This window comes from Mauremys mutica, chromosome 19, assembly GCF_020497125.1.
Source record: "Mauremys mutica isolate MM-2020 ecotype Southern chromosome 19, ASM2049712v1, whole genome shotgun sequence".
Lineage (NCBI taxonomy): Eukaryota > Metazoa > Chordata > Testudines > Geoemydidae > Mauremys > Mauremys mutica.
This window is the reverse complement of record NC_059090.1, coordinates 18,667,960-18,693,985: the sequence shown is the minus strand read 5'-3', so window position 1 is coordinate 18,693,985 and position 26,026 is coordinate 18,667,960. Positions and strand designations below refer to the sequence as shown.

At 43.2% G+C, this 26,026-nt stretch overlaps 1 protein-coding gene across 4 annotated transcripts in view; it reads left to right on the top strand.

Moving 5' to 3' along the window:
- The window catches only part of CUEDC1 (CUE domain containing 1), a 118,173-nt gene that overhangs the window by 74,060 nt on the left and 18,087 nt on the right, over window positions 1-26,026 (top strand). For all 4 annotated transcript variants that reach the window (XM_044993714.1, XM_044993715.1, XM_044993712.1 and 1 more), the window contains 3 exons: window positions 13,601-14,242; window positions 18,753-18,880; window positions 25,831-25,957. In XM_044993714.1, the coding sequence (XP_044849649.1) occupies window positions 13,952-14,242; window positions 18,753-18,880; window positions 25,831-25,957 (546 nt within the window). In that variant the 5' untranslated portion in view covers window positions 13,601-13,951. The remainder of the gene's footprint in view (window positions 1-13,600; window positions 14,243-18,752; window positions 18,881-25,830; window positions 25,958-26,026) is intronic.

The window sequence follows — 26,026 nt, the reverse complement described above, 5'->3', positions numbered from 1 at the left end:
TTATTGCAGCTAGAACTCCTGTGGGTATTATGCAGTTGGTTGGATTGTAGAATAACAACATTTAGGAAATGATTGTGTTGACTCTGCTCGGTTTGAATATGCAGCTATTAAAAGAGAGAGTTTCTTTCCTGTGTTGTGATATAACAATAACTTACTTCCGGGTTCTACATCAACACCAGTTCCATGCAGGAAGGCGGTAGCAACATCTTGTCAACCTGTGGTAGTGAATTTGGTCTCACAAAAGCAAGAGTGGCAAACAAAATGTGCTGGGTTGTCATGATCCTTAGCCCTATTCCTGAACCAGAGATCATGCATTGTCTGCTTGCTAGAACAATTTATATGTTGGGTTTTAAAACCAATGAAGTGCTCAGGAAAGGATAGTAGGTTTTATCTTGTTAATACAGAGAGATGCTATCCTCTCCCCCTTGCTCCCCAGAGTATTAAAATGACCCCCTAGAACAAAGTGCATGAAAATGTTTGAGAGATCTAACCCTGCTGTGATTTCACAATTTGAACAGCACTTGCAATATAAATCTTGAGGATCATAATATTGCGTTGTGCTATATGACAACAAGCTTGAGAATGGAGGACGCTCTCTATTTGCATGGTAATGAACCATTCTCTTCCAAGGGGTGTCAAAAACAATTGAATTAGCTAATGAGATTTTACTCGAACCATCTGCCGGTCCCCTTCCCTTTCCTTGGGTGGAATGCAGTGCTGTGACAAATAAATGGACCTGTTTGGAATGAATTGTAATTTTCTGCATTCCTTTGATCAGTGTGATACTTGCTGTAATATCACTCCACAGGTTTTCTGTACAGGGAGGGCTGGGGCTAAAAGGAGCTGGTATGGTTGTGACCTGTCATGTGTGTAGCTTTGGGTATCTAGTAGTGTCAACTCCAAGCATTCAGAAAATCATTTAAATAAGCTTAAAAGTCATGAGGGTTGTTTTTTTTTTAAATCAAAAGTGGATTCTATTTTTGTTTGTCTTCTTTATTTATCGAGGATCATGCTTGCAAACTGCGCTGTGCAGCCAGGAGGGAGAAAAACAGACACAGTTTCATCTTTCCTGTTTTAAATTGGTTCCAGGAACTGGAGCTATAAGAAGAATGGCAAGTTAGAGACTAGCCTAGCAAGATACAGGGGAAGTAAAAGGCATCAGATGTCTATTTTGGCATTTTACTGAAAGTTTTATCTTCTGGAGTCATGTGGTATTATGTGAGGTGATAAATAATAGGATAATCCTTTCCTGGGAGCAAGGGGCAAATGAAAAACAGAGGGAGGCTCTGAGCAGCCATGGACAGAAGCAGAGACTGAACTCTGAGGTAGGTGTGTGTGTGTGTGTGCATTCACACACACCCCTGAGTACAGGAAGGCAGCATATAGTAATCTATATAATAGGATTCCAGGATTGCCACTCTGTGTGTCATTCTAGAATGTCTGCTGAGTCAGTGTGAAGCAATAGAAATAGCTACAAGCGTGGCTGAGAGCTCTTTTTGTTCAAAATATCACCAGGTTCAGTCATCACTGGGATTCACAGTCTGTTACCCAGTTTTTAAGTTCTAAGCTGATTTGACTTTATGGATTACACTTATGTGGTATATAGCTACAGTAAGGCGTGTATCTTTGCCAGGCCAAAAGTCTTAGACCGTTGTGATAACAGAGGTAACTCAACCAATCACCATCCTTACTCAACAGCTGTCTTGCATGCAACAATTTCAATGATTATATGAAGGAGGCTGCACAAAGGATGGATTTCTTAGGCCAACCGCCACCCCTGTGCTAGTCTTTTTAAGGTCCAGGACTCCGCTATTTGTCATCTGGTCTAAATGCAAACATAACTTAGATTTGACAGTTCCCATGGAAATGGTGGATGCTGACCAGCGTTCTGCCCTCCAGGAGGCTCGCTGCCCAGCCCCTCCCGAAGTCTCCACAGGCATACACATTGATGTCCAGGGACTTACGCTTGGCCTGCTGTACCTGGGTGAATGTTGCCCTTAATGTATAGTTTAGGAACATGAGGTCTGACTTTGATCTCACTGAGACCAGTGTAAATCAGGTTTAATTCCCCTGAAGTCAACATGTATGTGAAAGGAGAAATTGGCTCAGAGCCTTGTCTTAAGAAGCAAGTGCAGCATTTAAAGGTTACTTGGCTTTTGAGGCAATACTGGTCTAGCTTGGGAAGAAACAGGCAAGTATTAAATAGGGGTGAGGCTCCTTTGGTTCCCACTCCTCTGCTCTCTGGGGTGCGGGACAGGAGACTGGGGACCTTATATGCCCCTCTTTGGGCCACATCGAGTAGTGTAGTGTGGAGTTGCTTTTGTGGCTTCTTTTTGCTGGCAGAGTAGTGTGCAGGGACTTCCATCCCCTCTGGAGCTCTGGGCATGCCCCCTTCATGCTACGACACAGTTTGAAGCACAGCCAGCTACTCAACCAAAAGTGGGTGGAGTGAGGGTTCAAAGGGTACGGGAAAGTAGGAGAAGTTTGTTGAGAGCAGGCTAATGTGGAGGCTTTTGAAGCTTGGGACTCTTGTCTGTTGCCTTTGCCCCTACTCTTTGATGTGACAGAACAGTTCCTTGTGCTCTAGGATTTGCTGCTCCAATGGTTAGAGCAGAAGACTTGGAGTCAGGGCCCTTGTCTCTGCCACTGACTCACCATGTGGCCTTGGGCAAGTTGATTAACCTTTCTTAGTCTCAGTTTCCGCACCTGTGAATGACTGTAAGAACATGTACTTCATGAGTTAATCGCTGTTTGTAAAGCACTCTGGGATAGTTGGATGAAATACTCTATGGAACTACAAAGTATTATTGTTGGGCTAAATTCATTCCTGGAGTAACCCCATTGACTCCAATGGTAAATTCTATCCCATTAAGTCTAATCAGGGTCCATTCATAGTACCCTCCTTCACCAAGTTAATGGAACCTTATGTAAAAACCCTCACAGGTTTATTTTCTCTCCTGATCCAAAGTTATTTCCATGGGTTTGTTTTGCTGCATTAAGTGCTGTTTGGGGGATTTGGGGAGAAGAGAGGTTTTTTCCCAATGTTTCGCAGATTTTTCTCGTACCATTCTGCCCAGGTGTTCAACCCTGTTGTACTGTGAACATGAGCTGAGATGTGTCCCGCCCCCTTAACGCATGGCTGTCTTTGTGCACTTCATTTCTTCTCAAGTGCATTTGGTATGTTTCATCTCCCTCTCCTCTGAGTGCCCTCTGCCTTTCCTACCTGGCAGACGCAAAAGCCTGTGCAACTGGAGGCTGAGAGATGGTGAAAATGAGCTGTCTCACTTCCCCGCCACTTCAGACGGCCTGCAGGGCCATCACAGATGCTCTCGCTCTGCGCTATTGAAGCTCTCATTCGTCAGCACATAGTGGCACTTAGAGTCGGATGCAAACAGCCCCAGGAGAATTGTTTGTTCTTTGGCAAGCTCGAAAAACTGGTTCCCCAGCACTTTTAGACATTCCCATAATTGAATATAATTTGCCATTAGATTAATATCTCTTCACTGTTCACTAATGAGTCTGGTATATAGCTGTCCCCCAACCTCACCTCCTCTGTGATGCTAAGGCTCTGGAGGGTTCATAGGTAATGCATAATTTGTCCATACTGTTCTCTGAGTCAGCTTAACAGGCTGGATACAGTGACCTATAGGCCAGGTTCTTTACTGCCAAGTAGGACATATCTGGGGGAGGAAGGGAGTATAGGAGGCAGTACTGTCTAATGATTAGCACTTAGGTATCTGGGAGCCACGACTCCTGGGTTCCATTGCTGTCTTTGTCACTGACTCTTTTGGTGATGTAATTCCTGTGTACCTTGCTTTCTCTGCCTGTGAAATAGGGATATAATAAAAGTTTGTAAAGAATTTTTGAGGTCCTCAAATGATTGGACAATGGGTAGATTGGAGTTACAATCCTGATGTTACAAATGGGTAGCCTGAGGCATAGAGAAGCTAAGGCTGAGGTTTATTAGTGGGATTAATTTTAATGGGATTTGGGTGTCCAGATCCCCTAAGGTGAATTTTAAAATCTCAGCCCAGATGACTTGTCCATGGTGAGAGAGTGGAACAGAACTCGGGCGTTCTGACTTTCAGTACCTAGCTCTAGCTACCAAATAATATCACACCATATGATTTCCTGAATCACAAACTGAAGCATTTGAGTACGTAAAAATGTCCACTTTCTGTGTCTGAATGTTTCCAGTGAAGCTGTAAAAATCTATACTGCTTATTGCGCATTGTTTTCCAGCTGTTCAGTGAGTGTGTTTTTTCTTTTATTTGTTCTATTATTTTACACGAGAAAGCAGTTAGGCTGGTAATGGACAAGAGCGCTCATCTTTACTTTTTTGAAAATCAGCATAACCTTTGACTTTCTCTAACCTCCTGGCATCTCCCCAATGCTTCATTGACTTTACAAAAATAATTATCAGTAGTGCAGTAATTCTAAGAACCTTTGATTCCTGTCATCCAGTCTAGCTGGTTTGTGTTCAATATTTCCAAGTATTCCTTTACTGTACTTGCTCGTTAACATGAAATACAAAGAAGACTGTCATCAAACAAGCGATATAAAGAAGTGTCAACAAACAGAATATGAGGAAATACCCCAAAATAAAGGTAAAGATCTCACCTACCTCATAGAGAGTTTGTGATCTTAAATTAATCCATATCTGTAAAGTGGTTTGAAATTCTCTGATAACAGGTACTGTTGAAGTGCATGGGCTAATAAAGAAAGATATTTTAATGGATTTACAGGAAATCAACCAGGATTATCATCACTGCAAATTGTGTCCCTGTACATATATAAACTTAGGGGCACATGAGGGAAAAGGCACAGATCTGTGGTTAAAATGTATCATCTCTGCTCTAATACTTCTCTTCAAAGGCATCACTGACAGACTGAAACAGACTTCACAGCAAACTTTTTCCAAACTACAGTGTATTGTGTCATCCATGGTTTTGGAAATAGCTGAACACCGCAATCCCTTAGTGTTGTTCAAACCAAGACATGCTGTGGAGCCTTGTTGACGTATAGCATATTGTACACATACCTAATTTTAAAAATATTCTGACCAGAAGCTTTCAATTATTCAGTCTGTTACTGCATTTAGACATGCTAAGCACCGTGGACTATAATTTAGATGAATTGTCCCAGTCTCCCATATCATGTTGACTAACAGCTACCTTGGAAAGGAATAATTGATATTAGAACAAGCTGACTTGGTCTCTTGCTGATATGGGGCCTGATTCTGAGTAGTGCTGAGCACCCAACTGAAATCAATGGACTCTTTGGGCACTTGGAATATTGGGCCTGTGATCTTCACATATAAAGCAACATACTAGGATGCTTTCAGGCTCCTCCCAGAGCCTAGGGTGTCGTTCCCCCCCCCCGTGCAGAGGGCCAGTACACAAATTATGCACAAATTAAACCATCAAAAAAGGGTGCATGGGCGTTGAGCTAGGTCTGTGACCATGGGTAGATTTCACCCACACATGGAAAGGGAAGAGCCATCTAAAGTAAAATTAGACTGTAAGCACCTCTGAGCAGGCCCTCTAGCACAATGTAAATAATTTATCTGAGCACCGATAGTATTAGGCATGCAGCAATTCATAGATTCTAGGGCCAGAAAGGACCATTGTTGTCATCTAGTCTGACCTCTTGTTTAGCACAGACCATAGAAGTTCCCCAAAATAATTCCCCCCTGCAATACCATACAGGTTAGAAGGGTAGTGAGTAGGGCTTGTTTTATCCTTCTTCTGTTTACTAAATGACCTTTTACAGTTGCATCAGGCATAGCATCTTTTAAACAAGGCTAAACCTCATAAATTACTGCTATTTTTAAAGGATACTAAATTAGATGCCCCTGTATGACAAAGACAGATAATATCAACTGGCTTTGTTTAAGATGCATTTAAAATAAAGAGTTTACCACTGGGCCCCTTTTTACCGAAACAAGCTCAGAAAGACAATTTAAAAAAAAATTCAGACAAGGTGCTTCACTTTAAGCATATGCTACAGGGTCATTGACTGCATTGGAACGTAAACATGTGCTTAGGCTTCCTTCCTGAACAGGAACATTTTCCTAAGCTGGGGGCTAAATACTGACGTGAATGGGAGTTGTGTCCTAGTAAGGAATGTGTAAATCCTGAGGTCTCTGTCCTACAAGTTGTTCCATGTGGGCAGACTGTGGCCACAGATGTTGGGATCAGAGATTTAGTAAGGACATGGGATTTGGCCCAGTGTATGAAGACGCGTGTACGGCTAGCAATTGACTAGATGAATCATAAGCAGCGGCTAGTGTGGTCTGAATGTACCTTCAAGTGACATATTCATATGCATTTTGCCATGGAGTATAAACCAAGCTGTAGATTTCCCTTGTTGTCCAAAGAGCAGACTAACACCCAATCAATGGAGGTCACTTGCTCTTTCTTTGTGTGGTTCTAGGTGCTTAAAATCCTACTTGTCCTGTAGGATCAATTCCATTGACAACCACTGAGTTCTGGTAAGCAAGTAACCAAAAAAGACACTCTCTTTTATCGAATGTTTGGAATATTGAGGTTCTAAGACTGTAGCAATTGCATTTTTGTCTTTACAAAGCTGTTCTTTATAATAAGCTGCCATGTTTTTGAATGGCCTTCTTTGTGTCTCATGGGGTGATCAGAATAGCACACACGATCCCTTGCAGAATTCCCACAGTTTAACCACAGGTGTCGCTAGCGTCATTGCTAGATTGCTGTTGTTCCCTGGTCAGAGGTTAGTAATCAATTCATGAAGAAGAGGCTTCCACCAATTCAGTTTTTTTCTGAGGTGGGTTTAAAGAGACTCAGTTGTTGTTTTTTCCCTTCTTCCACCAACATCAGGAAAGCATAATGATCATGTGTTGGCTTATAATGTGAATTGACATGATATCATCAGCCTAGCAGGTGGGAGCACCAATGAGATATTTTGTTGTTGTTTGACTTGAGAAATCAAAGTGTTTGTAGCACTCTGTGTAGTTACTATTACTACCTCATAGCTGATATCCTGGCTCGCCACTGCTTTTATTTCTCTTCAGTATTCATTACTTTTGGAAACATCTGTAATAGGTATTTTTATCTAATCAGCACATTAGGTTTTCTGGACTGCACTCAATCTCTCTTTGCAACTGTCTTGGTAGTTTAAAATAAAATGTAAGTGTGAAGGGGGGCCAGGAGCCAGAATACTGAAAATGTATGTTTCCTCACCAGTTACCACGGTTTCTCTGACAAAGGAATTCCACTCTCTTGCGATTATGCACCATGGTACTTTGCTGTTTTCTGGAGTCAGATAATTAGATGGTGAAGCAGGACAGGCCTATTAGTAACTGCTACATGTTCAACAGGTTAACGACCAAACATGCAGGCCTGGGTTCTGTCTATAGTTACATGACTTAATGCCTTTGAACGAACAAGGGGAAAGAAATATGGTCTAGTGGCTAATGCAAGGAAATGGAAGGCATAAGGGCTGGGTTTCATTCCTGGCTCTGCCCAAGATCACACAGTGAGTCTATATCAAGTCCCTTAAACTTTTTACCTCAGTTTCCCCATATGCAAAATACTTGAGATGTAATGCTTGTCAGTTGTCAAGCTCTTTTCAGTTTTTGGGTAGAAGTTGCAAAGTATAGGCTGAGCCCTGTAAGATGCTGAGTGGCTCTTAACTCTCATTGAAATTAATATCATGATCTCTCTGTTCTCTGCCATGAACCCCTAGAAAAAAACTTGACAACACCTAGGCTGCTAGTGTATCATGCTGACAATATTGTTGCATTGTTTCCCTCTCAGACTATTTGTATGAATCTGTTGTCTCTTGTACTATTTACATTGTTAGGTGTTTGGCTCAGAGACTGTCTTTTTGTTCTGTGTTTGTAGAGTACCTAGGACAGTGGGGTCCTGGTCCATTAATAATCATTAATAGGCGTGTCATAATTTTAGGCCCCAATCCTGCAGTTGGATCAGTGTGGGTGCAGGGAATCCTCCTACATGGTTCTAGTTGCAGGATCTCGGCCTTGGTTTGGAAACACAACAAATTAGTTTAGGTTGGATTTAGGGCAACAGTCTCAGGAGAGATTAACCATAAAAAAAAAAATCCAAACAGGGACCTTCCTTTTCAAAGAACTAATGGAAAAGTGCCCTATATATACAGCATAAACCAGTAACATTAACAAGACTGAATGCTCTTGTTTTCCTAGCGTAGGTGGAAGACTAATTGATAAATCTTATGGAATGTGAGAAATGAAAAAATCCCAGCATGTTAAATTCAAAAAGCAGGAGGAAATGCTGCAGAGGAATACATTTGTGAAATGTCACAGTTAACGCATGTCTGGCTTTGCCCAGTAATAAGTGCTTTCTCATATAGAAAAGTTTGTTTACAGTAAGCACATCTCTCTCCAAAGACCTGTGCAGGATACAGCTTGTAATGCTCAAGGCTAGGTGCTTTGGTGTGAGATTCAGTGAACACTGGCTGACCTATCAGACATTGGGTGAGGATGTGGTTTGTACTGCTGTCTGCACTGATGACCGGAACAACTTTACAACAAAACATCCTTCTTACTTTCCCCGCATAAACCGTGATTTTCAGAGCCCTGCTGTTAACCTGCTATATTGGGCCAGAATTCAGGGAAAGTTTGTTGTGGGTAGGTTAGGGAGGGCAGGCTGGTTGGGAGCAGAACTTGATTGAGTAGTAATGTGATACAGGAAGTTCTACTGATATTCCTCATGAGTCATATTGGCACCTCCCTGTCCTTTCATATTATGTTTGGAAAGAGGCAAGGGACCTGGAGCTGGGAGATCCGGGTTCTGTTTCCAGCCTTGCCATTGGGCAAGTCACTTTCCCTTCTCCATGCTTTCGCTTCCCCATTTGTACAATGGGAATGTGGTAGAATTTATTTTATTACTGTTACTATATAACATGTTCAATGGATTGATGGCAATTCTGTTTACAGTGACCTCAGGCTACCAACATACAAGGTTGCTGCCTGCTTCCCCACCCAGCCCACCCACCTTGCCCCTACACACTGACTGCCTGCTGGATGGGAACCCACAACTCCCTACCTGGAGAAATAGAAGTATCGCATTTGTCATTGGATGCCAAAGACAGCAAGGCCCCCACTACCCTGAATCCAGTGTTGGAAAATGTGTTGTCGTCTCCCTCCCCCGCCCCCCCATATGGATCATGTCACACAACTACAGTGCTAGATGTCAAGGCCAGGCTGGGGGTGGCCAACGTGCACTGGTCGGTTATCAAGCTGTCATAAGGAGACATGTCATGGAGTTAGGGTCGAGCCAAATGAGGGTATTAGGAAGTTGGGGTCAGGCACTGAGTTGCAGGCAGGAGACATGTAATGGAATTGGGTTTGAGCCGGGTCAGGATACCAGGAAGTCAGGGTTAGGCACCAGGTTAAAGACAGGAAGCAAGTAGTGGAGTCGGGGACGAACTGGGGTCATTGCACTGTTAAACAATAATAGAATATGAATTTAAATGTATTGTAAATATTTTTGGATGTTTTTCTACATTTTCAAAATATATTGATTTCAATTACAATGCAGAATACAAAATAAGACGGAAGAAAAGGGGGACATGGGTGCACTCCAGAATGCTTACTAAACAGAGTGCGGGTGCACTCCAGAATGCTTACTAACAGAGTGCTCCCATGAGGCATCAGTGACAGAACAGGGCATTGTTCTGAAAAGAGACTTCAAACAGAAGTGCAAAATTAAGTGCATCCGTCTAATGTTTCTGCTGGGCTTAGTACAGTTCCCTGGAGGGATCACTACTGCATTGTCATTGTTCTTTGCTTGGATACTGGGCTACTCTGTGCAGCCTATTAAATTGCTTAGAATAACTCAAGGTGTAAAAGCCTGAAGCTTTATTGCTAACATGAATTGGTTAGTATAAGGAACATAACTTTCATGCATAATACATACACATGATAATCAAACAGTTATGCATGGGTGACTTAGGGGGTTATTGCTCTGCCTAATGGTTTTGAATCTGATTACATGATTTTTTGCTAAGGTCCTTCTGACATTTTTATTTTAAAATAATTTGATTTGGGTTCTTTAGTAATTAAATACAATTTCTGAACAGTTGTCTTGAACTCTCCACATGCCAATTAAGAAAAAGCCTTTGAAAATGTATATTATGGACCAAAATTGTCCTTGGTGTAAGTCTGTTAATCAGTGGAGTTAATCTAGAGATGAATTTGGCCCCGTGTCTCTAAATGAAAGGCAGGAGCTATATAATCTGTTTATGGTAGGGCTGTCAAGCAATTAAAATATTAATCGTGATTAATCGCACAATTAATCATGCTGTTAAACAATAATAGAATACTATTTATATAAATATATTTGGAGATTTTCCACATTTTCAAATATATTGATTTCAAATACAACACAGAATACAAAGTATACAGTGCTCACTTTGTTTATTTTTATTGTAAATATTTGCACTGTAAAAATAAAAGAAATAGTATTTTTCAATTCACTTAATACAAGCACTGTAGTGTAATCTCTTTTATCATGAAAGTTGAACTTACAAATGTAAAATTATGTACAAAAATAAATGCATTAAAAAACAAAACAGTGTAAAACTTTAGAGCCTACAAGTCCACTCAGTCCTACTTCTTGTTCAGCCGGTCACTCAGACAAACAAGTTTTGTTTACATTTGCAGGAGATAATGCTGCCCACTTCTTGTTTACAATGTTACCTGAAAGTGAGAAAAGGCATTCACATGGCAGTGTTGTAGCCCGCATTGCAAAATATTTATGTGCCATATGTGCTAAAGATTCATATGTCCATGCTGATGACAGATTCCGCTTGATTACGATCCAAAGCAGTGCAGACCAGTGCATGTTCATATTCATCATCTGAGTCAGATGCTACCAGCAGAAGGTTGATTTTCATTTTTGATGGTTTGGGTTTCTATAGTTTCCGCATCGGAGTGTTGCTCTTTTAAGACTTCTGAAAGCATGCTCCACACCCTGTCCCGATCAGATTTTGGAAGGCACGTCAGATTCTTAAATCTTGGGTTGAGCGCTGTAGCTATCTTTAGAAATCTCACATTGGTACCTTCTTTGCATTTTGTCAAACTTGCAGTGAAAGTGTTCTTAAAACGAACAACACGCTGGGCCGTAATCCGAGACTGCTATAACATGAAATATATATATGGCAGAATGCAGGTAAAACGCAGAGCAGGAGACATACAATTCTCCCCCAAGGAGTTCAGTCACAAATGTAATTAACACATTATTTTTTTAACGAGCATCATCAGCATGGAAGCATGTCCTTTGGAATGGTGGCCAAAGCATGAAGGGGCATATGAATGTTTAGCATATCTGGCATGTAAATACCTTGCAATGCTGGCTACAAAAGTGCCATGTAAACATCTGTTCTCACTTTCAGGTGACATTGTAAATAAGTGGTCAGCATTATCTCCCGTAAATGTAAACAAACTTGCTTCTCTTAGTGAATAGCTGCACAAGAAGTAGAACTGAGTGGACTTGTAGGCTCTGAAGTTTTACATTGTTTTCTTTTTTGAGTGCAGTTATGTAACAAAAAAAAATCTGCATTTGTAAGTTGCGCTTTCACGATAAAGAGATTGCACTATAGTACTTGTAGGAGGTGAATTGAAAAATACTATTTATTTTGTTTATCATTCTTATAGTGCAAATAAAAATAATGTAAAGTGAGGACTGTACACTTTGTATCCTGTGTTGTAATGGAAATCAATATATTTGAAAATGTAGAAAAACATCCAAAATATTTAATACATTTCAATTGGTATTCTATTGTTTGTTAGTGCGATTAAAACGGCGATTAATCGCCATTAATTTTTTTGAGTTAACTGCGATTAATTGACAGTCCTAGTTTGTTTTAAAGTGAATCTTGGATTTGGTGACTTTTCCCAATGTTTGATTTGCCATGTTTGCAAAGTATTTATCTGCTGTTCTGAAATTGTCAAAGTTGGTTTTACTTACTTTCTCTGTTTAGAGAGTCAATTATTTATAAATAATAACACTGCAGTTGGAGATTTTGAATGGTTTTATTTAGATTGTAACTCTTTGGGGTAGAAAATGCCGTTGTTGTTGTTGTTTGTTCAGATGGTAAGCCCTTTGGGGCAGAGGCCATCTTTTTGTTCTGTGTCTGTACAGTGCCTAGGACATCAGAGTCCCGAGTCCATGACTTGGGTTTCTGTGTGCTACTGTAATATGAATAACAATGAATGACTGGCTGCACAGGTTTTTTTTTTCTGGACACGTTCTTTTGGAAGTTATCATATTCCTTTGATTAGGGAATCCAATACTTCCTTTTTAAAAAGCAGACTAACCTCCTCCCTTTAGAGCTGTTATTCCCATGAATTTCTAATGTACAAGGGAGGGATTTATTAAAGAGGAATTTATAACCGCGCCAGAAGATAGATATGATGACTTGGAAAGGGGAGTAAGGCAATGTGCTTTCCAAATTGTGGTGACGCTGGTTCCTTTTGCGGTTCTTGTTCTGAATGAGAACACTGAACTGCTCTTTCTCAGTAGCAAATCCAAATGACTGTGTTTATACAAATGTTTGACAGTTTTAAAATCTCCCTCTGAAGCTCCCTCTGCAGAAAACTGTTCATTTCCATAAGTGCCATATAAACACGTCTGCTTAGTCGCTGTGAAATGTTAATAAATATTTGAAAATACAGCGTTGTGCTGTTTAGGGAGAATGTGTGGCTTAGTGGTTAGAACGGCACTGGAAGCCAGAACTTGACAGACACAAAAACACAATTGTGGTCTGCCTAGTCATGCTTTTCCTCCCAGCTTAGGAGATAAAAGTATATTTCTCTGTCTACTGATGCCCATTACCGTGGTATCTGCATACCAGTTGTATTTCTTTGCCCGGAGAGATGTGTCCAAAGTTTTGGCAGACCTAGGCCCCATTTCCAGCTTTGTTTCACTCCTGCTTGGTACTTGAGATAAGTCTCCTTATTGTCTGTACTTAATGTGGCTAAGGTAGAATGTAGAATTAGTTTAATATATGCAGCATCCTGTTCTATCCTGGGAACTGTCTCCTGCCTTAGACCTTGTGACAGGATAATAGGTAATTAACAGCTAATAGGTACAAACAGCTTTTAGCCACTGTGACACTGTTTGTTTGTTAAGCTCCATGGCCTTGCTACTGGCCAAGCAGAATAAACATACATAGTGTAAATGACCTATGTGTGCTGTGAATGGAGCTGGTCAGAACTGAAGGGGTTTTTTGTTGTTGTTTTTTTTTAATTGTGTTATTTCCCTGTAGAGGCTTGGAGAAAACACCCATTTTCACTTATTTTTTTCTCCTTTCCACCCCTCACTTATTTTTTTAAATCAAAATTTTGATCAGAAACATTCTTGACATTTTTTTGAAATGTTTCATTTACTGAAAACCAGGTGCTTCACACATTCTCTCTCTCTCTCTCAATGATTTCAAGATCATTTTTGACAAACGTCCTGAAATATTTAGAGGGAAGTCCACGTCTTTCCACCAAAAAACCCTTCTTTCTATTAAAAAAACCTTTCTGATCTATTTTCCCCACGATTCTGTTCCAAGTGTGTTTTTTGTTTGTTGTTCCCAGGTTACGTTATGCTCCCGTGTCTCAGGAGTCTGTTGTGTTGCTGAAGACCTGTCCTGCACAGGACCCCGGTGGAGAACTGCTTGGAACCAGGCCGCTCCATGTTGGCACAGCAATTCCTGCTCTTCTGCTGAGGCATCCCGGATGTCTCCCCTTTGTGTGCTGGATTACTGGGCAGTAGCAGTAAAGGATGGCTATGTAGCTTCTTGACCACAAAGCTGGCAGGCGGCGCCCACCACTCCCACCTCTTCTCACCTAGGATTTATAGTCTCTCTTATTTTTTCTTTTTTTTATTTTTAAATTTCTAAAGTAGGTTTTAAAAGAATAAACATTTTTCAAAAACAGTTCTCAAAAATGACAAGCCTGTTCCGGCGGAGCAGCAGCAATGGCGGCTCAAGGAACAGCTCTTCCGCCCAGGAACTCAATAACAGCCGGCCCACCAGGCAGGTGCGACGGCTGGAGTTCAACCAGGCCATGGAAGATTTCAAGACTATGTTCCCCAATATGGATTATGACATTATTGAATGTGTTTTGAGGGCTAACAATGGAGCTGTGGACGCCACCATTGACCAGCTCTTACAGATGAATTTAGACGGCAGCGGTTATGATGACAGCTCGGACTCAGATGACAGTATTCCCCCAGAGGTAACATTAATTACGCCCGCATCTTGAATGGGTTTTGTTCACTGGCATCCAGGAAAAGAATTGGAGTTCTTGTCTATAGACAGGGACTATGTGGTTGGACTCCTGGGTTCTCTTATCGGCGTTTCCTGTGTGAAGGCATGTTGAGTGGCAAAATGCAAAGGCATGTGTCTGATAACTTCAGTTGCACTTTCTGATGGTGTAACCACTCACTCTATTTTGATGAGTTTTGTTTCATAGGAACAAAAAGTAGGAAGAAAAGAACAGTGGGTGGGTGGGTAGGAAGAGTGAGAGCAGAGAGTTCTACCTGCAAAAGCTGATAAGGACAGACTGTGTGTCAGGCTTAGCAAAATGGGCAGCTGGAAACTGGCTTCAGATTACAAGAGGCTCTTTGACTATTTATGGATTAAAAACAACGTGACAAGACAAGGATTTCTAAGAAGGGAATTGTGACTTCCAATGTCAAGGCAATGGGATCTTGCAGGTGCTGGGGGTCTAATTTCTTCTAATTGGAGTCATGCAATCAAGAGGGAGCTGTATTTTTGTGACTTGGGCCTAGATCCTTGTTAACTATATCATTCTGTCTGCTGTAGGCATCATGTGCACCATCCTCTTCCTTCCCTTCCTCATCCTGTCTCCAGTTGTTTTGTGCCTGCATTATGTATCAAGAAAGCAGGCTGTGTTCTCCAAATTGTCTACTGTTAAAAAGAAAATGTTCTCATTCTTGGATTCTTCTTGGTCTTTCCAGTGGTGATTCCACCGTCGGGTCGCCTGGGACGTTGCCCCACATAGAAGAAATATCAGTAAAATAGATATCCCTGCCTTAATTTCACAGTTATCCTTGGATCTTCCAGATGAAGTCCATGGGGAAACCCTAGAACATGGACTGTTTCCAGCAGGGGCCTGCAAAGCCAGAGGGCATGCGCACTTCAGTGAACAAGCTAGTAGCAACAGCCAGAGCCTGGGGGGCACTTTTAAAAGTGCCCTTTCTGAGTGCATGTGCCCCTGAGGAGAATTGCAGAGGATTACATACCTAAGATTTGCAGCTGGAGCTGCCACTGGTGCACATTCACTCCCCCCCCAAAGAACTGCACAGACATCTAACATGATGTGTCATGGTGATATTTATAGCAAAGTAACATTGACAAGTGATTAAAGCAGGGGACTGGGAATTCATCCTCCTGGTAATTCATACTTAGCTCTGCTACTGACATCACTGTATGACCTTGGGCAAGTCATTTAGGCCCAGATATTTAAAGGTATTTAGGCATTCCTGTGCCCTGTGTTGAAACACCTAACTGATTAAGGAGTTTAAATCTCATTTTCAAAAGGGATTTGGACACTTAGGAGCCAAAATCCCATTGACAGTCAATGGGCCTCTTACTTACCTACTTCACATAGAGAAGTTGGAAGACTCAATTAATGCTAGTTTGGCAATGTAAGATCCTCTAATATAAAGTGAAAATTGTTTATTAACAACAATCCAGGACTCCTCATCATACCCATTGATATTACACAGCAATTTGCAGGTGAGCAAAGTGTATTTCTTTTTATAGCTAATTTTGTGGTTGAAATTAGGGCCTCTGAAAAGGAAGGTCTTCTGCCGTTAGCCCTGTCCCACAAATAGTGCAAGCAGGCACTGTACAGGCTCTTCTCCTACATACTTCAGCCAGTGCCCCATGAATCGTGATCTGCAGCACCTCCTGCTATTCCTGTCCTGGTTCCTGCATTGCTCAGTCAATGTATCTCAATCCTGAGCGCCCACCCTCCTCCCCATTTTATTCCAGTCGTGGGTGTTTCCTGAAGAGAACCATCCATCACAAGAGTGAGAGATGTCAATGGTTAGTGTCTCATTTATCCTCAGACTCATTTTCATATGTGATCTCAATCCATATTTCCACAGGGGAGAGGCTCTGGCAGTAACCCAGCTGCTGCATCTATTAAGAAACTACCAAACTACAAGTATCAGAGGGGTAGCCGTGTTTAGTCTGGATCTGTAAAAAGCGACAAAGAGTCCTGTGGCACCTTAAAGACTAACATTGGAGCATAAGCTTTTGTGGGTGAATACCCACTTTGTCATGCATGTGTTTTACGACGTGGGTATTCACCCATGAAAGCTTATGCTCCAATACGTCTGTTAGTCTTTAAGGTGCCACAGGACTCTTTACCAAACTACAGTAGCTCAGAAGAGTAAATAGGTCTCTAAACCACAAGAGCCCAATTCTGGTGACACAGGTGGCATCTCTCTTTACGTAGAATGTGACCCCAGCTCGTGAAGATAAGTCATCACTATGGAATTTTACGTAGGGCTTGTCTGCACTTAAAACACCGCAGCAGCACAGCAGTAGTGCTTCAGCGAAGATGTTACATATGCTAATTGGAGGGCTTCTCCAGCTGGCATAGGTACTCCACCTCCCCAAGAGGTGCTAGTGCTGTGTACATCTGGGGTTAGGATGGTTTAACTGGATTGTCCACGCCCCTGAGCCACATAGTTATACCAACCTCATTTCCTAGTGTAGACCAGGCCTTAGGGTATGTCTGCACTACAGGCGCTACAGCGGTAGCATGGCAGCTACACTGCTATAGCGTTGTAGTGTAGACACTACAATGATGGAATGAGCTTTTCTTTTGCTATAGCAAACCCACCCTCTTGAGAGACAGTCGTTAGGTCGATGAAAGTAGTCTTCTGTCAACCTAGCAGTGTCTATGGGTTGGCTTAACTATATCTTGGGAATAACTATATCTTGGGTATCTTGGGCAGTGTCTATATCTCTCAGGGATGTGAATTTTTCACACCCCTGAGCCATGTGGTTTGTTTGACCTAAGTTTTAGGCATAGAGGAGGCCTCACATTCTGTAGCTTGTTCTGCAGAGGAGCACTAAATGAACTGATGCTCAAATAAATTTGTTAGTCTCTATGGTGCCACAAGTACTCCTGTTCTTTTTAAATGAACTGAGTCATTAGCACCCAGTAACTGTTTAAGAGCCATTCCCAAGTGCATGTGAGTTGTCAAGGTATGCAGCCCTCTGGGTTTTGTAAAGTAGGCCAGGCAATGGGTCAGTCTGGAGGCCAGTCAGTAAAGTATACAAGAAGTTCAGAAGCAGATTGCAGTTTGATTAGTGAGGCAGGCGCACATTCGAGTGCATGGTTCAATCAGTGAAATATGCGGCTAGATCAGTTTGTTTTAAAAGGCACTTGAGGTCTGAGCCAAAACCTCACTGAGTCAGAGGAAAGACATCCATTGACTTCAGCCAGCTTTGTATCAGGCCCTTCATGAAGTCTGTTCCTGGAGGGCATCGTGGGGATGGGAACTGAGATGCCTTAGTCTTCAGTGGCAGCTCATAAGTGACGTCACTGCTGGTGAGAGATGCAGAAAGCTAGAATCAAATTAAAGACACAGTCACCGGAAGCATCAACTTTTAGAGGAGGTCAAGAAGCAGCTCCATGCCTGGTCATGTACCTCCCCCGAGAGATTACAGAGGAGCTGGGCACCTAACAGAGAAAAATAAGCCCGTGTTTAAAATCAGTTCAGTGCACTGCAGCCATCTTCGTGGGGTCTGTGTTCGCAGCGCAGGACTGCATGTGCAGAGCAATGCACAGGTGTGGAGAATGCACTTACCTCCACACCATTCGGGGTGTGAACTGCAGACTCTCCCTACTCTGTGAGGAGAGGGAGTTACAAGGGAGAGAGATAAAGGCAACACTAAGAATGACTGCACTGTGCAGCGCTGCAGGCCGCAGTCAGCAGCCTGCCAGGAGTTGCCATGCCAGCTGCTTGATCCTGGAAGGTGCTCACTTTTCTCATAGACGTCAGAAGTTGCTGAGGGAGGGACTTATTTCCAAAATCACCTAAGTGTGCAAAGTTCATGTCTTTCAGTGGCACTGGTGTGCCTAAGTGAGGTGCTTTTGAGAATCCAACCCTGGGTGCTTAGCCCTTTCAAGATTGGGACCCTGATTTGTGCAGGAATTGTTGCACACTCTTAAAAACCAAAATGAAATGCACCCGGCTCTACCTGCTGGTGCTTGTACAGTATCTGCTTTGCTTGTTTAGTTTCACCAGTGATAAATACTATAACTGATCAGCTGAGGCCCCTGAGGCCTGCTGTCCTACTACAACATGTGTAATGGGAGAGATGTTATCCCTGCCCCTTCCTCCAGGGAGTAGAGATTATGTGTATTTAGCTAGCCATTTTTCCACTAGGTGGTCAAGTTGTCTCTGATAACTACAAGTTTCCCATCCACTGATTTATTACAACGTATCTTAAAGGGACACTGCTGGGTTTGGCAGCCCCACATTAGCTTGCTGTAAAGTATGTGATGGGCCTGATTCTGGTCCCATGTTGACATTACACCAGTGCAGCTCCATGGACATCTATAGATTTGTTCCTGATTTACACCTGTGTATGTGAGAGGAGAGGATCGGGCCTCCCTAGGCATGTCTTGCATTGTCCAAGCTCTCCTCTGCTGACCTGTGGCTGGTCTCTTATTCTTTCTCCTTCATTTATTTGTGTAGATTTTGGAGCGGACACTGGAACCGGACAGTTCGGATGAAGAGCCTCCTCCTGTCTACTCACCCCCTGCCTATGATATGCATGTCTTTGACCGGCAGTATCTACAAGCTCCACTGAGCCCCCCTCCCAGGTAAGAGCCACGGCATGGAGTCCACCCAGCATGAGTGGACTGCCTCGCAGGAAATAGCCAGGAGCAAGCTTGTTCTGGGTTACCGTAATGGGGAGCCTCTAGTGTTGGGGTCACACTCTGAATCTCTGAAAGGACACTGTTGGGGTGGAGCAAGTGCACTTCAAAATGTTTATCTCACTGCCAGTAGTTTCCTTTTATAGACCAGAGTGGATTTGTTTCCTTAACAAAAGGTTTTGTCTCCCACCCATATATGAGCGTGCTTGGGGAATGCCAGGCTATGCATGTTGGCTTGCTGCTATAGGGGTAGTTGGGAGGGCCGGGCCACATAGGCTGGCACATTGCTGAGCTTGAAATGGTAGGGAATCGGACCCGCAGGATTAGGAACACCAGTTCATCAAAATGAAGCAAGCTAGTAGATAACAGAAACACCAGGCTGCTTTCTTTTGGGGCTAGTGATGATGTTGTGTACACTGCCTTGTGGTGGAGGCACTGGTAACTAAGAGAAGTGCGAAGCACTAGTGATGGGGATTCTGACAGCTCCAGGAACCTCACCACCTCAGTGGGGGTGTTTACGACAGGAGAGCAAAAATTTGAACCATTTATCTTTGAGCCTGATCTTTGCAGGAGGGGCAGGATGGGTCTGGATCTAAACCACACCAGACACAAAATCAAAACCCAGATGAGCAAAGTTTAGTGCAATTGCAGCACAAAATTTTTCACCCTTCCTGTAGTCACAGTAGATTTTGATGGAATGTTCCACCAGAAAGGGTGAAAGACTGTCCTGTAGCCTACTCCCTCAGGATAGAAAGCTTGGCATGAATGGAAAAGAACCATCCTTTCGCCTGTATTGCTAATTAGATGGGCTTGCACACCATTCAACACACTGTCCTTGCCGCTGTCTGCCATATATTCTATTTCACCATGTTGCTTTGGCCAGAGGTCGAGTGTTTTTGAAAGGCAGATGCGCCAGACACATTCCGAGGCTGCACAAATGGTGCTTCACTGCGTTTTGGCTGGCCTCTTGTGGGGTGGGCTGGTGAGAGTTAATTAAAATTGGGTGAGATAAAGCCAGAGGGGATGAATGAAGATCACAGCTGGGTGAAAATGTCTGCAAGGCTCTAGAAACCCAACAGCTGAAAGGCCCAGAAAATAACTTGTGGATTGAATGGAATGTCAAAAATTAGCTAAAAGAGGTGAGCTGTTGTTTCATCTAAACAACAGCAGGTGGTTTCTCTCATTGAGCCTATTGCTATTCATCGCTGAAAACAAAGAGATTTTATAGTCAGAAAATCTAGAGTAACAGAGATGGTGGCTATAGAAATAGCATATATGTCTTTAAGTGTAGACAGCCCACCGCATTTCTCAGGCTAGACTTCATTCATTGTTCAATATGTCCTAGCAATCAGTTGTCACATACTCAGGAGTAAAATTTGACCATAACCTGACATGCTGCATTCCCTGGGAACACCCGAAAATTAAGATCTCTTCCTATATCGCCTTGATGCAAAAACAGTCGGGAGCCTCCAGGGGAGCAGACACTTTGGTCCTTCATACATCTGTCGCTGGTGTTTGCTCCAACTGAAAACTGCTCTATGGCCTGGGGTGAAGCTGCTACACTTAGGTTGTCTACATGGAACTGAATTTGGCCACTTGTATTATTAATGGCTGCTTGAATTATACTCCAGTCTGTGTTAGTGCACATTGTTCTGGCAGACCTTCGACAAGATGCCATGACCGTCAAGTCTGCCTGGAGAGCTGTGACAAGTGAAAATCAACCTATTACATTTCCGGGTAACTGATGCCCCATTTAAAACAGGAAACAACTTGCAGCGCCAACTCCAAGTTCTGCTTATATTCAGGGGAGGAATCCCACTCTTGCAGATTGGTGTGCAAGACAGTGGCTGATCTCTTGACACCCACTGCTGGAGAGGAGTACTACTGGCCCTTTACCATGTGTGGATAGTCAGCACCACAAGGCAGCTAAAAACTAGGTTCTTAGAGTGGAAGCACCAATGGGAGAGAGAGTCTAACACACTGAGTAAATTCAGGAGTCCATCGCTGCACCTGCCTCTTTGTCCACTTAATCGTTGATCTTGGACCAGCCTCAACAGGGTACGCTTTGGCTCATCCAGAGTAGCCGCAACCACAGACAGGCACGCATTTCCTCCATGTGCTGTGATGTGGAGCAGTGTTGCAGACAGTAACTCATGTAGTGGAAGTGTGCCCAACCTAACATCTGGAGGGTGGTTTACCCCTTGCCTCCTATGATACAGAGGCTATGCTTTGCTTACGAACCTGGACTGAGCTCTGTCTTCTGCATATGAGAGGAGGAGGAGCAATCGCTAAATTGTACTGTTGATTAGACGAGCTTATAATGAACTGGCCAGTAGGTATGTTCAAGTTGTAATAGTTGTCCACTGACCTAGTAGTGGTGGAATCAAAAGTGCTAAATAGTGTACTGAGCCCTATACTGCTGAGAGCTCATTGAGATTCTCCTTTAGCTCGGCTGGAAGAGGCTTGGACTTCTGGAGCAAGAAGATCCAGATTTTATCCTTCTTGTTGTTGTGATGTTCTGAGTGGCCATGGGGTGTGTATCATTGTGACAACTGGGGAGTTCCAGCTGGTCCGGGATTTGATACATTTTCATAGAGCATAAGGCCAGAAGAGACCACTAGATCATCCGAATATCACAGGCCATTAAACTTCATATATTTACCCCTGCATTGAGCCCAGTAACTTTGCTTGGCTAAAGCCTATCTTCCAAAAGGCATCCAGACTTAATCTGAAGACTCAATCCACCACTTCCCTTGGTAGTTTGTTCAAACTTACTGCTAAAAGTGGCCTGTTTTCTAACTGAAATTTGTCTGGCTTTCACTTCCAGCCATTGTTTCTTATTCTGCCTTTCTGATCTAGATGAAAAAGCCCTTTTGTAGCTAGTATTTCTCCCTGTGAAAGCACTTAAATATATATTACATTTGTGGTGTCTTTTCTGTCTCTAGTTTTCCTTATTCTGTGATATACTAACAGGCTATCCAGTGCATCTAGGTTAGAAAAGCTTAGTTTTCCCCATAAAGCATAATACTTGTGTGTGTGTGTGTGTGTGTGTGTATATATATATATATATAATAGAGATGATCAAATAGCTTATCAGTACAACCACACACCTGTGTGCTATATACTGTAACTCTGAAATTGCCTTTTTGGGATACCAGTGGCTGTCCTCCTGGGGTTCCGCGCAGAGGTGCCAACACATTACTGACCCGAGGGCAGCCTTGACAATTGGCAGAGAGCCCGAGGGCTGCGCCTGGTGCGTACAAAATGGATTTATCCAGCTAGCTCATCTTTCACCATGAAGGCGGCATGGGGCACGCTGGTTTTGACCCAGCATTGTGTGCTGGGATCTGTAGTTGGGTTGGCCCTTCTCTGCTGGTTCCATAAGATCTGCAGCTGCTAAGGAGGCTGGCTTAGGAGAAGCAGGCTCCCCTAGAGAGTGTGGCTGTGGAGGGTCAAGTGATGCAATTCACTGATGTAGAATTGTCCTGGGGGTGGAGGGAGAAATATGCTCTCCCGGTTCCTTTAATCAAACACAAACACTACTTGATTCTTCTGGCTGATTCCTGCTGTCCCTCCAGCGCCTCTGCAGGATGGGTACAGTCAGAATTTGAAAGGGGAGTTCCAAAGTGGGAGTTGTCTGGGAAGAGGCTTTTATTTGTTTTCTTCCCCGTGTGTAAGTAGTAATGAAGACATTAACATTCACACGCAGTCGTCATCACCTCCTGCCACCTCTGCTGACTTTTATGCTTCATTGCAAGCCCTGACAATAAAATCCACAGCTCCTGAGCTCTTAGAGAAAGCAATAAGTTCTTTCCACGTCAGCACGAAATCTGCCAGAGTGGAGCTCCTCACCTCCCACCTTCCTCCTCATCTCTTCTGCCCCCTGCCAGCTTTGTGCCTTCTTTCAAGCTGCCCTGTACTCCTCTCAATTAACGTACACCAGGGCCCCACTGCCCCTCCAGCTTCAAACAGCTCCTGGAAACCTGATAACTAAGAGCATCCGGACTCTGCTCTGTATTTGTTCTCAGCGTTCTGCCTGCTTCCCAGTGCCTGTGGGTTGTTAGCTCTTCAGGACAAGGATTCAGTTCTTTGAGCGGTGCATCTTGCTTGTGTAAAGCACCTCATATGCCAACTTTGACAGATAAATAATAACTTCTCCTGGGAGGCTGTGTATTGGGGAAATCCTTGACACGGAGGCCAAGCCTGTCCCACATGTGGGGAGATTTGGAGTTTGGGGTGGGAGGGGAGGGGACGAAGATCCCAGAAGAAACTCCCTCCCCCAGAAAATGCAAAATAAAAGAAGCCAATTTCAAACTCCCAGAAATGCAGGCAGCACCACTCTAGCAGTGGGTTCAATTAGTCTGTGGAATAGCCTCCCCAAGGAAATGGGGTCCAGTGCTCAGGGCTTTTAAAACTAAGCATTAGGAAAGATACAATCAGGGGACAGTCCTGGTTGTGGTGACCTAATGGGTCTCTTCTGTGTCTGCATTCTGTGATTCTGGGGAGTGCTCTGGCAAATAGCCCCATCAGAACTCCAGAAAGAATTGACCAATGCAAATGAAAGTATTAAGAGACTGATAGGCAAGAAATGGCTGAGCAGGAAGGTCCCATGTCACATTATCTGAGTGTACATATAGGGGAAGATAGGAGAAACGGTGAGCAAGGCACGGCCCATGCACCCATAATGTGATAAAGGGCTGAGGATACAGGCTACCCATGTATTCAGACTGCCTGCTGTGATGGGTTAGATCACAGAAACCCCCTTGGGACTGCCATCTGATGTGTTGAGACTACCTCTGAGCCTGTTTTCCCTGCCAGGAAACCTTGCCTTGTTTGAGCCAGACACGGCTTGCTTGCTGCAAACACAGACCCTCGGGTCTGAACAATGTCCCCCAAAAGCTGCAGGCTTAACTGAAAACATCTTAAGAAGTGTTCCTGTCTCCAACGCCCAGATGCCCAGTTCGTAATGGGGTCCAAACCCCAAATAAATCCGTTTTACCCTGTATAAAGCTTATACAGGATAAACTCATAAATTGCTCACCCTCTATAACACTGATAAAGAGGTATGCACAGCTGTTTGTCTCTCCCCCCGCCCCGGTATTAATACATACTCTGGGTTAATTAATAAGTAAAAAGTGATTTTGTTAAATACAAAAAGTAGGATTTAGGTGGTTCGAAGTAATAACAGACAGAACAAAGTGAATTACCAAGCAAAATAAAACACGCAAGTCTTAACCTAATACAGTAAGAAAGTGATTACAGATAAAATCTCACCCTCAGATGTTTCAAGAAGCTTCTATCACAGACTGGACGCCTTCCTAGTCTGGGCCCAATCCTTTCCCCTGGTACAGCCCTTGTTCCAGCTCAGGTGGTAGCTAGGGGATTTCTCATGATTGCAGCCCCCTTTGTTCTGTTCCACTCCCTTATATATCTTTTGCACAAGGCGGGAATCCTTTGTCCCTCTCTGGGTCCCCACCCCTCCCTCTAAATGGAAAAGCACCAGGTTAAAGATGGATTCCAGTTCAGGTGACATGATCACATGTCACTGTAAGACTCCAAGCCCTCATTCCTCCCAGCCTGACTCACAGGAAGGCCTGCAAGCAAACAGAACCATCCACAGTCAAGTCAATTGTCCTGGTTGATGGGAGCCATTCAAGATTCCAAACCACCATTAATGGCCCACACTTTACATAACTACAGTAGGACCTCAGAGTTATTTTTCATATATTTAGTTTCAGATACAAGAGTGATACATTTATACAAATAGGATGACCACACTCAGTAGATTATAAGTTTTGTAATGATACTTTACAAGAGACCTTTTGCATGAAGCATATTCCAGTTACATTATGTTCACGCTCATTAGCATATTTTCATAAAAGCATTTAGAGCGCAATGTCACACCTGCCATCCGCATACATCACTGATAGTGATGCCTAGGGTGCTGTGAATTCAGATTCATAGGTTCCATTTGCAGCTGTGTTCTTCACCCATTGCCGAAGCAGACAGATTTGACATGCAAAAGAGTCTGCTGCAACTTCCAGCCTTACAAAGCAATTCAGTGGTAGGTTTAGCGCAGAGCAGGTCAAAGGATTTCTTGGTTAGTGATGTGCCTTCTGCTCTGTAGTGGCCATTACAACACTGCATGGGTCACTTCCATTCGGCTCTTGAACTTCACCCTCTGGCCAAATCTAACCGTCAGCAGTTACCCCACAGGGGCTTGTTTTTTCATCCTCTTTCAACGGGACTGAAACAGACAAAACTTCACTTCATGTTATCCTTTAAAGGTTGCCACACCCAGTCACACCACTTGGCTTATCAAGTCTTGTGTCCTGCCTCAGCTCTGGCCCTATGCCTGAGGGTTTTAAGGAAGCAAACACGGCCCTTCTCTTCTCTTCCTCCCCTCCGCAAAGGAACGCTCCCGGGCAATTATGCAATGCTGCACTTTGTGGGATTCAGTGGGTGTGATTTACATAGTTAAGGCATAACCCTCTCAGTGTTGCCAACTCTCACAATATTTGGTGATTTTCTTAAACCCCAGCTCCTCGTGTCATTATCTGAGAATCTTGAGTAACAAAACAAAGTGTAAATGTCCAGCAGAGGAACACTTGAAAACGTGATGACACCAAAAGGCTCAAAAACTCAACGGCAAATAAAAAGAACCCCAAATTAGTTACTTTAAAATTATTTTTAAGTCAAGCTTGTGATTCTGGGAGGAAAGGGGATGATGGCTGATGTGATATTTTTTTTTGAATGCTTGAGGTGGGCCCTCAATTCCTAGTCAAGTCAGTGGGAATCTAGGGCACTCGCACCTTGAGGAGCTGGGTTCTTAGAGTGAGCCAGAATGCGGAAATGATTTGCTTTCTCATCTTGGTGTCTTTTTCCATGGCCTACAGGATTGATGTACCCAATTCCAGTGGCCCTCAGGTGCACAGACGGTACAGGAACTGGAATCCACCATTACTAGGCAACCTTCCTGATGATTTCCTTCGCATCCTACCCCAGCAGATGGACAGTGTGCAGGTGGGAGGACAATATGTTCAAGTGTATAGCACCTAGACTCCTTATGGTGACAAGTTCAAATCCTAGCAG